Below are 12,162 nucleotides of genomic sequence, written 5' to 3'. Positions count from 1 at the left end.
GTTCCATGAAATTTGTATAATTATCTTAATATGATGTAGTATTGGTTTTACCAATGTTCTGCTAACTAGCTGTTTCACATACATAAACACCCTAGAGCCTGGAGTTCAGTGAAATATGCAGTCAGAATTATGTTTTGTGTCTGCCTGTGGCTTCAACAGTGCAGAAGCCACTTTTGTAGAAGGAAAGTACAAATTTTTGGATTTATCTTGCCATTACATATGCAAACTAAACAGACAACCATAGAAGTGATTATCCCAGTGCATGCAGTACTCAAGGTGTGGCCTTATCACACCTTGGGTACTGAATACAGATCTGGAAGCCTCATTTTAAGAAGGATGTGGATCATTTGGAATGAGTGTACAGAAGGACGACCAGATTAGTCAAGAACACAAAAGGATGCTCTTACCACAAAAGACTTTAGTTCTGCAAATTGCAGTGCTTGGAAACTAGCAACCTGCAAGGAGACATGATTGAAATGTTTAAGGTTTTAAATGGATTGAGCAAACTAAATGCCAATGGAATTTTTTTTTTTTTTTTTTTGAACAAAACACAAAACTATTGAAAAAGTATGACCACAGGATGGATGTATGAAATTTTGCTTTTAGCAAGAGTAACTGATTGTTGGAATTAGACAAATCAGAATTTTACAAATTATTAGAAAGGATGGACAGATGAGCTGGGTAGTGTTTTAGTTATTTATTTTTTTATATTAATAAGAGAGATGTATTGCTGAACAGGGAATGCTAGAATTAAATATTTGCACTAATATTAATAACATAGACATATTACAAAAAATCACAGAAACAACAAGAATTCATTTGGCTTGAATAATATGACACCGAGGATAATCTTTTAAGGAAAATAAAAAGTTTTTGTATAAAAATGGTAAATATGCAGTGGGAACTAAAGGATGCACTGGAAAATGGTTTAAGGTTAATAATTTCACCACTCTTCCGATGATCTCTTTGACCTGGGATTGAAAACCACAGGACTCAGTCAAACTGGATTGGGGAGGGCACAGACATTTCTGGGCTTTTTTCTTACCATGGCTGAGTTAGTCAGCCACTGGAAAAGGTTGCCTGATAAAACTATTTTTTCCCATCAAATTTAAAAGAAAATTGTTCTAAAGAAAATGGTTCTAAAGTCAGGTGGTTCACCCTCCAAATGGATTAAAAACTCCAATGATGCATATATGCACGCACGCATGCGCGGGCGCACACCACACAGTTAAGGCATTAAATGTGCAGCGTAAGGCAGGAATATATCTTACATCTCCATTTCTTTTTATAATTTGTTTAAAAGTAGTGCAAAACAAGGTAATTCACGATAAAAAGCAAATTCGTGTTACTGTAAGCATTAAGACCATTATTACATTTACCAAGATTTAAAATTCATAATAACTTTCACATATTCAAAACCAGCTGCAGGTTACACAAAAGAATAAGGTGAGCCATGGATTGTACATCACTGATTTGAACACACACACACACACACACCTGAAACAAACATGAGATATCAGGTACTTGTAATACGTACTCACAAATGAATATCACCTAAAAACACTGCTTTTGGATCCAATTTGATCACCTGCACCACAAGTCTGGCTACAAATGGCATTACCCAGGTTCTTTCTAGTGTTCCGTTTTACATTTCCTTGCACTTTTTCTCACACAATTCCAACACTAACTCACATAACAGTATCCATAAAATCAAATCATACACTTTTATCTTCTTCTTGGTCTTCCTCTACCGTTTGCCTGTGGGAGACCCCACAGGCAAACGGTAGAGGAAGACCAAGAAGAAGATAAAAGTGTACCATTTTCGGCACTATTGCTATGCATAAATTGAAGACTAATAAAGTGATGATAAAAATTTTATATATGGAAATAAAAATTGCAAATTTTTCTACTGTAAAAAGTTGGCATATCATTAAAAGGACAATGAACACACATAAATACAGGATATACACATATTAACAGAACAGAAACTAATTAAACTCACCTTATCCTACGAAACACTGAATCTAAATCTTTCTTCATCTCTACTAAAAGATGAATATGCCTTTTCATTTCACGGCTGGCTACTTCGTATCTTACAAGAGACAATGCATTACAGTTTACCAACATTTCATTGGTTTTTTCAAACCTCATTAACCTGAAGGAGAAATAACTAGAATTAAATCAGAAATTAATATATGGTTTAACATATATAAGAATACATCTTTGATATTTTCTTTCAATTTATTTTAATAAGAACACTAAAGATATCAAATGAAATAATGCTCTAATTAAATGCATGTGATATGATCAAAACAATCTTGGATTACTCTTCTGAAGTAGTCCTCCCCCACCAATTGAGCCTTCACACAGCAAGTCCGGTAATTGCTTACTACTGTTTTAAGAATTTCTGGAGTCCCTATTTTTTTGATTCCCTTTGGCACATGCTGCAGTTGTTTCTCAAAAACGTCTTGAAATTTGTACCTTTCCAGTACATTTTAGTTTCAAGAATGCTGGCACTGTATATAATGTGTACAGTGCCAACTTTAGTATCAGAAACTGTTAACAATTTCTTTAGTGCTTCTATAAATTCTGAAATCGTATTGCTTTCACACTGTCTACTCTACACTCCTATCTCGTATCAGACAAAGGTTTTGGTGTTAAATCCCTGTTTTTTATATTTAAAAACCCCATGTTTTTTAATATACGCTAGTGTGATATTGATGCAGCAAATAGTGTAATTTTTTTGCAAAATGACAAGTTTTTTTTTGTTATATTCCCACGCAATAAATTGATGTTATGACATGCACAAGGAGTATACATTGCTTTGGGATTTTCTTTTGAAATATATGCCCGGACATCTTGATAAGCACCCTTCATATTAATGCCATTATTGTAGCCACAGCCTCAACAACTGGACAATTCTATTCCTAATTCACCCAAAATTAATTTAATCCTTTCTGACAACCCTCTTCCTGTTGTGTCATGTACTGCAAAAAAAGTAATAAAATGCTCCCAAATATCAATGTCGCTACTGTTAGCTTCACTAATGTAAACAAATCTCAAAATAACCGACAACTGTTCTGTGTGAATTACATCTGGCGTGCAGTCAAGTAATAGAGAATAGTATTTTGCATTCTTCACCAATTTTGCTATTTTTGTCGTACCTTACTCCCCATAGTATTAATTCATTTTGGATAACATGAGATAAATAGGTATTATGTTTTTATCCAATTTTATTCTTTTCTGAAAAACGATTTAAATGGTCTTTTAGAATTGGATTGAATTTTGCAATAAGCTGTTGTTGTTATTTGGTTTTTAGGAGCATTAGCAACTAAGGCCATACTGCTCCGGGATATGCGGTGGTCATTCCCTGACCTTTCCACATCCTCCGTATTTGGTGGTGACAGGCTCGAACCCCGGTCTAATCAAGAAGTGTGTGCTACGCACTGCTGCTCCTTCCCACCTGGCTACGGAGGCAGCTTTGCAATAAGCACAATGAGGCCTAAAAAGTTCCCATTACAGGGAGTGTAAAGAGTGTCATGTTCTCCTCGAAATGCTAAATTATGTTCAACTAAATATAGATTGTTGCTTATTTGGTTTTTAGGAGCATTAGCAACTAAGGCCATATTGCTCCGGGAATATGCGGTGGTCATTCCCTAACCTTTCCGCATTCTCCATATTTGGTGGTGACGGGATCGAACCCCGGTCTAATCAAGAAGTGTGTATTAACTGCTGCTCTTTCCCACCTGGCTACGGAGGCGCCAGCTAAATATAGAATTGCATTTATTATACACCGAAACACACTGCACCATCGCTCTGTTTCCATTTGGAGAAATTTTTCATGTGTTGCATCAATTGTACTTCCCAATTTTAAATTTATCTCCATTTGCAACCAAGTATACGTGTTTCTAAATGTTTAGGAGCATGTTCATGCATTTTCAACTTTTGGCTTAAATGTGCCCAGTCAAAAATTCCTTGATCACATAAAAAATGTCAAGAGTTTGGAAATATTTCACAAAGAAAACACCAAACTTCATTGGAACTTCTAGAATATATCATCCATCTTCTAATTTGTTTAACACCATTTGCCATTTTTCTGACGTAACATTGTGTTGAAAAGGATCTTTTCTTCTGATCAGTAGGAAAGTGATCAGTTTTCACTTGTATTGGACCATGCTCAACTATTAATGTTCTCATCTCAACTTTTAAATATTTTGGCCATGTAGCTGGATCCTCAACATGAAATCAGCACTTTCATTGATTTGCTTTGAGACTGAAGAGGTTCCTTTTCCATCTGAAGCAGATGCATTCTCAATCAAGTGGATAAATTAATAAATTTTCATAAGCCTCCTACTCTTCATTTGTTTCCACAATGTTTTTTTTCATTGGAATACTCATTGCTTTTATTGGATTCACAGAAAATGTCTTCCTTCTCTGGTAACACTGTTTTATTTGAATTTGAAGAGGTGACAGTAGGATCAATATCACTTTTTATATACTTAAAAAGAGTGTCTCAATGTTGTCTTGCAGTCTGCTATTTACATAATTTTCTTTTTAGTTTTTCATTTCCACTTAAATATTTTCTGTTTCGATCTTGCTCTAGGCTTGTCATAATGTGTCCTCAATATAATTTTAAATAAAAGTATTGATATTTATTTAATATTCTTAATGCAAGTACATATGTGGTAAAGAATTAAAAAATATATATTAATAATAAAAAAACATGTAGAATTAGCCAAAGGCACTCACTTATTGTGTGGACATGCATCACAGTATTTTTTAAGGAAAGGTCCCCAAGTGTGGGGGTGGGTGGGTAGCACCCGCTTCAAGCTGACCCTGATCGCCCCTTAAATCCATGTTGCGAGCACAGTGTAATTGCATTTCTGCCTAGATAGCCCTGCATTACGTCCTAAACCAGTGACTCCATTATTTTTCCTGGAACAGATGTTAAGCTAACAAGTCTGTAATTACGCATGCCATCTTTTGATCCCCCTTTGTGGATTGGGATTACATTTGCACACCTCTAGTCCATAGGGACCACTTCTGAATAGAATGCTCTCATAATTGTGAATAAGAGTTTGCTTATCTCCTTTGCTGCCTTCCTTAATATAATAGGTTAGATCCCATCCATCCCAGGTGCCTTTTTTTATGTTTAGCTTCTACTATTTCTCATCTACCTTCCTTTCAGTTATCACAAAATCATTTTGTTAGGGTTTGATAAACTTCTGGCATCCTCTTCCCTAAAGAATTTCTCATGTGTGAATGTAGATACAAATTACCTATTCAGTTTGCTAACGACCTGTGCAGGGTCATCAACAGTTAAACCATTCACATCAAGTGGTCCAATGTGATTCAACCCTTATACACATAGAAGTCTCTGCTGCTGCTGCTGTTCTTTGCATTCTTTGCCAGAGATTTCTTGTAATCTGCCTTAACTTGCCTAACCTCCTTTGTAACTTGATTACAGAATAGTTTATATCTACCAGGCTTCTGAACCACCGGATAATTTATATGCATCCCATGCATTTTCCTTGTCTGCCCCAAATCTCATCAATTCATGTAACATCCATTTAGGTCTTTAATAGCATTTCTTAGTTGGTATGACAAGCCTAATAGTTTCTATGATTATTTCTCTGAGTGTCTCCCATTTAGAATATGCTGTTGGTAATATCAACACTTCATCCCACTGCACAGAATTTTAAAAACTCTCTGAGATTACTGCAGTCACCTCACAAATAACAAGCTGTATTCATTTAAAAAAGGACATAACAAACTACTAATTTTCTATGCATGCCACTACTGTGTAATAATCACCAGTAGTAGACAGTAATTAAATAATAATTAAGCTTTGCACATAATTTCATTGCTGCTAAGCTCCTAACTTCGTTATGATATAACATGTGATGAACCATCACCAAAACATACTGTAATAGAAAGAACTACTGGAATTCATTTCTGAATTAAAAAAAAAAAAGTTTAAGATAACACAAAGATGCCACTAAGTTTGAAACAACAAAATTTTAAAAATATATAGAGTATTTAATTTAATACTATTACAATATGGTAATGAAAGTGTCCACCTTACTTGTATAGGCATGTAGTCACCTTTTTTGTTTGATTATTCTTTACTCTGTAAAGAATATGTTTATTTGTGGTGTGAATGCAATTCTCAATATTCTGCTTCAGTTCATCAGATTATGTGAGTTGTTTGTGAAAGCCTTATTTCTTAAATACAACCAACACATGCATGAAATCTTCAAAAATAAACATGTTCTTTGGAAAAACTCATTATGCACCACAAGAACAAATGCTATACTGCTCCACAAATATCAGGGGCATTCAATAAACTATCTACCTAAGGTACTTCCCCATAGTTATATTTCAATGATTCATGATTTATCACATTCCTACATATCTTGAATCATACTAATTTTGATCAGACTATGTTTTTAGGTTGTGCTGCTGTAACAGAAAGGAAGAAGACACCTGTATCAAATTATGGATTTGCTGAAATTGGAGCATTGTTCAGTCATCAAGTTTCTCACCAAAGAAGAAAATGGGCCCAAGGCCATTCATGAAAGGATGTTGGCTGTGTATGGCAACAGTCCATCTTCACAGTACCAGGTGAAATTCTGGTCAAAACAATTCAAGTGGGGGAGAGAGAGTCTATTGAAGATGATCCATGTAACAGCAACCACTCCAGAAATGTGCCAAGCTGTGTAAACCCTTCTGCTGAATGACATGTTTAAAGGTGTCTCAAGGGAATGTGACATATCTGAGGGAACAGCTATCCTCCATGAACATTTGGATATCACTAAGATCAGTGCAAGGTGAATCCTCAGATTTCTGACCCTGTGCTGAAGCAATTCAGAGCACACTGTTGTGAGTAGAATTTAGGGCTTTTATGGAAAGGATTTTGAAGCTTTCATCTGCAGAATTGTTAAAGGTGACAAAACATGAGATCATCATTGAGAACATCCTGAGACCAAGCAAGGATCAATGCAATGGAAGCATAAAGGTTCTCCCTCACTCAAACAACTTAGGACACAACCTTCTGCTTGCAAGATGATTGCCACCATTTTTTTGGGATGCTAAGAGAATTTTGTACATTCATTACTTGGAACACAAGCAGACAATCACTAGGAATTCATATGCATCCCTACTGTATAACCTAAGGGATGCCATCAGTGGTGGATTTCCGCACAGGCGCACGAGGCGCGCGCCTGGGGCCTCTTAAATAGACGGGGCCTCAAATCTCAGGTCTCAAAAAAAAAAAAAAAAAAAAAAAAAATTGTTTCATCTTTAATTTTTACACTCATCATTATTACTGTTACTGAATAAAACTATAATTTAATATGAGAAGTTAGTAAACTCTTATGCGAATATCCCTACATATTATATGAAATATCTATGCAAACTAAGTGAATCTGAAGTAGAATACATATTATCATTAATGCTTAGTTGTGCCATTTTTTCATTTAAACATTAGTTAAAATATGTATGAAAGAACTGCGCAACCAAAATGATTAAAATCGTAACACCAAATCTAGAGCGCGTGCTATAGTAAAAACGTGCGCGTAGAATGCACACTGTAGTGGTACCAAAAATATTTGGAGGGGGGGCTCAAAATTGAATTGCGCCTGGGGCCTCTCAAGTGCTAAATCCGCCACTGGATGCCATAAATGAAAAACACCATTGAAAACTTTCCAGAGATGTGCTACTTCCTCACGACAATGCACCAGTGCACAGATGACATGCTATTGCTGCTTCTTTAAGAGAGTGTGATTTTACAGAACTTACGCATCCACCTTACAGTCAGATCTGGCTCCCAGTACACGGACATCACTTTGCTGATAATAATGAACTGAAGTCTTTGATGGACAAGGCAAAGAATTTTGTCAGGTATTTGCTCATTGCCAACAAAATGGAACAAGTGTATTGAAGTTCAGTGGAGTTGCATTGAAAAATAAAAACAGATTTTTGTCCTATCTCATTTCCTTCATAGGTAGGTAGATAATTTATTGAACACCCCTTGTACCACTGCTGCCAAAAAATCACACTCTGCATTAATATTACCAACATGATACAAGGAAGCAAAGCTTATAAAGCACTAGCCAAAATAGAAATAAAAAAGTCACTTGCCAATTCCTTTCAATAATTTATCCAATGTCTTTATGTTTATCCAAACTACCTACTTCCACAGCCCTGGGTGGAAGTTTATTCCACAACTGGTTACTCTTTAGCTGAATACAAATTTCAAAAAATCTATTCTGCAACCACCCTTTTTCAAATTAAATTCATATCATATCAATCAGCATGTGTGTTTCATCTGAGAAAAAGTACAGCTACCATCAGCATTTAGTTTATTTGACCCTTTTAAAGTCATATTTTTTAATTAGGTTACTATGCAGTTCTCTAATTTGCAGTCTGAAATTTACAGAAACCCAGTCTTTCTTGGTAAGAATATCCTTTTTTGTTCCCTACTAATCTTGTTGCTTGCCTCTGCACCCTTTCCAACAGATCTATGTCCTTCCTAAAATGAGTTTTACAAACCTGTATGCAGTACTTGGGATGTAGCCTAACCATTGCCTTATACAATGGGATACTCACCTCTTTTCACCTGCTGGCAAAGTTCCTGTATATCATTGACAGAATCCACATGAGCTATTCTAGTATTTCATTTGCACTCTCAGAGAATTTCATGTCAACTGTACAATTACCCCTGGATCTTTTTCATCTGAAGTGGCATACACCACTACTTTGAGTTTGGTAACAGAGGTGGACTAGCCATAAAGTTTACCAGGAAAACCCCAGTGGACTGGAAGGCAGAGGCCGGTGTGATTTTGGCCATAAAAACTAGTATGAGGCCATTACAAATTTTGCCAGTAAGAATTTTTGACCCAATCTGCCTCTGTTTGGTACCATCCAAATGATATGTTAGTCCTAGATTACTGCCATAGTACCTTGCATTATCACTGTTAAATTTCAATTGCCATTTTCAGTCCAGTTACTTAGTTTATTTAGATCCTCTTGAAGAATTATATCCTGATTACTGTCATTAACCACTGTGCTTTTGTATCATCACCAAACTTAAACAACAAATTTAAAATACCTACTTCCTTATAATTAATAAATATTAAAAATAGTAAGGGCCTCAACACAAAATCCTATCGAACTCCACTCATCACATTATTCCATGATGAGTAGTAGCCATTTATAACGTCTTGGTCTCGTACCACCATCCCTTCATCACCAACTGGTGGGTGTGGTACAGAATCAAACGTTTTAGTGAAATCTAAGTATATGATAACAAAATTATTATTTGCATCCAGTTATTCTATACGTCAATAATAAAAATAAAACTGATTTCTATAAAGGATGAACTTAGTTGAACCAACCGCCCATTTACTTACATATGTTTTTGAGCCTGTATTAAGGCGTCAACGTCCGGCTCGTTAACTTGATGCGAAAGAGCTTGTATAAACGCAACAGATGCACTTGGTTCCTGTAAACCATAATGTGCCATATTTACTAAAATACAGGAAAGTAACGCATAAAACGTAAGTAGTTTAAATATTATACATGATCTTCTCCATTTTTCGAAGTAATTGCTTATGCTGCCCTCTACCAATGAATACAAACAGACAGCAAAAACGAAATAAAATGAATAACACTGGGTATTGTAAAAATCCTCTGTCAGCAGGCGCTGGATACCTGTTAAACCCTACAGACAACTATAACTAAAAAATTGTTAATTCATATGTAAATTAAAACGTGTAATTTAAATATGTTATTAAAATATTATAAATCAATATTTATACTATGTATAATTGGTTGGTGGATTTTTGGCAGCTGAAAACCTATTCTTCGTTAATTAACATACTACATTGTGTTTACAAAGATATTAAATAGGTTTAGTAACGTTCGTTAGCTTCTTTTTTGAATTTAACTAGTGATTTTTGGAAGTTACGACTCACCGGAGTTGACGCCAATATTATTGAACTAGGCGCATATTGTAATCGATAAGAAATAGAGGAACGTATATATCTCGAACTGATAGCGTAAGGTTTGTAACACTAGATAATGTAATATGAAGCACTGTATTGGGAATCTGTTAGGTTAGTATAGTATTATCAATTAATCAAAAATATTTATTAATCTTATTAAATTTCATTGTTAATTAAACTGTATTTAAACGGAAATCATGACCCAGACTAGAGCTCCGAACCAAAGATCACAGACTAGCGAGAGTGCTGTGACTGGGGTAGAAACGAAGGGGGTGATTCTCCAACGCATCACAGTCTCAAAAAATGTGGGAAATGTGAGATGTTTGCTGAACTTTCTAAAACAGGACATGATCTAGCCAAGGAGTATGTCTTTGTGTGTGTGTGTGCTAGATGCCTAGAGTGTCAAGAAATTAGGCGCCAACTCAGATATCTTCTATACCCTATACCTCAGTCTATGAGAGCTTGAGGTATACGGTAAATGCCCTCGAAGAAATTAATATGAAGGGCCCATCAAGCTCTCAGCCGCCCAGCTCAACGGCAGAGCTCACTCCTGTGCATCAGGCAACACAGAGGCAATCTCCAAGGCAGAATGCGCTAGTCCCACAGGAACTAATTATTGTTGGTGACTCTATTGTCAGGAAGATAGGAATATACTATGCAAGAAGGATAGCTGGAACAGGACCAAGTTATGTCTGCCAGGAGGAAAGGTTGATGACGTTGGACAGCAGATATCAAGGGTATCTTTTAAGGGCAGAAAAGGTGATATTAGGTATAGGTATAGGTATGTTGAGGGTCAGATGGCTCTGGGGATTTCTCCCATCTCCACATATGTTCTATGTATAGAGCAACAGTACCCTGTCTATGCCAGAGGCTTAAAAATAATGTATGGGTAATGTGGTATGTAGTTTGTTGTGCCCATTGTTCATCCGGCCTGTTGGCCACCGGGCCCCTAGTGGGACCATACCTAGCGACGGGGACGTCGGCCGGGTGTACCAAGAGACTAATTATACTCTGGCAGGTTCTGCCACTTACTTTCCTGGGATTTCGGTGGCTAGGACCTAAAATAAAGGTTGGAGCGATCGCGGTTGATTTCGATAAAACTGCATTTAGAAAGCGCTGTGTGGGGTTTTACGCTGAAAGAACTATTTCTAGAGAGCCTAAAAGGTCGGGCAAAATTTAATGTGATTTAAAGTTAGACATGTGGGGCAGTCGCTGTACAAGAGAAAGTGTTGGGAGGAGAGGGTGAAGATGGGGGGTTAAATATGCAGAAGAGGGGGGGTCGGATAGGAAGGTTACCCCCCATTTTTAGTGGAGCATGCCCGTTCCCCATCAAACTGAAAATATGGAGAGACGAGGAGGGGAGAAGAGAACAAAAAAAAAAAAAACCACTCTCCCCCCCCCCAGGAAATAGGAAAAACAGATCCGCATAAGGGAGTGCAGTTTTGGGTAGGCCATATCACCTAAGGGAAAGGAGGAGACGGGAGCCATCCACCCACCCCTGCTAGGGGATGGGAATTTAAAGAAACCAGATTAGGTCACCTGGTTTAGATCGCCAAATGGCAGAAGGTCAGATGCAGGATGTGGTTCTTCCTAAAACCCCAACTGGGGGACTAGAAGATCGTTTCATTATTTGGTATTTGTCATACTTCAGTTGTATTTCCAGTTCTTCCATTTGCTAGTTTCGATTTTAGTTTGGAATCTTGTACTACTACTTGAAGCATTGTAGGTGGTCAGTTCTGGTCCATCAGACATGAGACTGATTTGGGACATATCCACATTCAGTGTCGTGTCGCCATAGGCATCCTCTTCTTTGTTCATTGCCTTTTCTATTTAGTAGCGGCAAGTTTAGGTGTCATTTCTGGGTGTTCAGTCAGTAAGGATTTGTTGATAGGGGCACCATTCCCTTACTTAAGTTCCTTGCTGCTATTTTCTTGCTCATTTGGTGCGGGTCTTTGGTCTACTTTGTTAATCTCCAGCATTTTTGTGTAGCGCAATCAATGTCCTCCTCCTTGCGAAAAGATCCTGCGCAAATATATTGAAAACTTTGTATTCTTCTTCCGTGTCCAGTAAAAGGTGTTCTCGATTACGAGGAAGGTATGTAGTCTTGCATATCAGGACGCTTCGGAGATCCTCATAATATTCACATTCATACATT

At 36.8% G+C, this 12,162-nt stretch overlaps 1 protein-coding gene across 2 annotated transcripts in view; it reads right to left on the bottom strand.

Moving 5' to 3' along the window:
- LOC150089237 (kxDL motif-containing protein CG10681) overlaps positions 1 to 9,588 on the bottom strand; it is a 29,864-nt gene extending 20,276 nt beyond the window's left edge. For both annotated transcript variants that reach the window (XR_016547874.1, XM_090388521.1), the window contains exons 1-2: positions 9,414 to 9,588; positions 2,003 to 2,155 (exon numbers count right to left, since the gene is read on the bottom strand). Coding sequence is in view for 1 of the 2 variants with exons in the window: in XM_090388521.1 (XP_090244647.1) it covers positions 2,003 to 2,155; positions 9,414 to 9,526 (266 nt within the window). In the remaining variant the exon portion in view is untranslated. The remainder of the gene's footprint in view (positions 1 to 2,002; positions 2,156 to 9,413) is intronic.
- Between the last annotated feature and the right edge of the window lie 2,574 nt (positions 9,589 to 12,162).

Source organism: Mastigoproctus giganteus, chromosome 2, assembly GCF_048544385.1.
Source record: "Mastigoproctus giganteus isolate SK-2022 chromosome 2, ASM4854438v1, whole genome shotgun sequence".
Taxonomy (NCBI): Eukaryota; Metazoa; Arthropoda; class Arachnida; order Uropygi; family Thelyphonidae; genus Mastigoproctus; species Mastigoproctus giganteus.
Note: the sequence above shows the minus strand (reverse complement) of the source record. Positions and strands in the feature narration are given on the sequence as shown.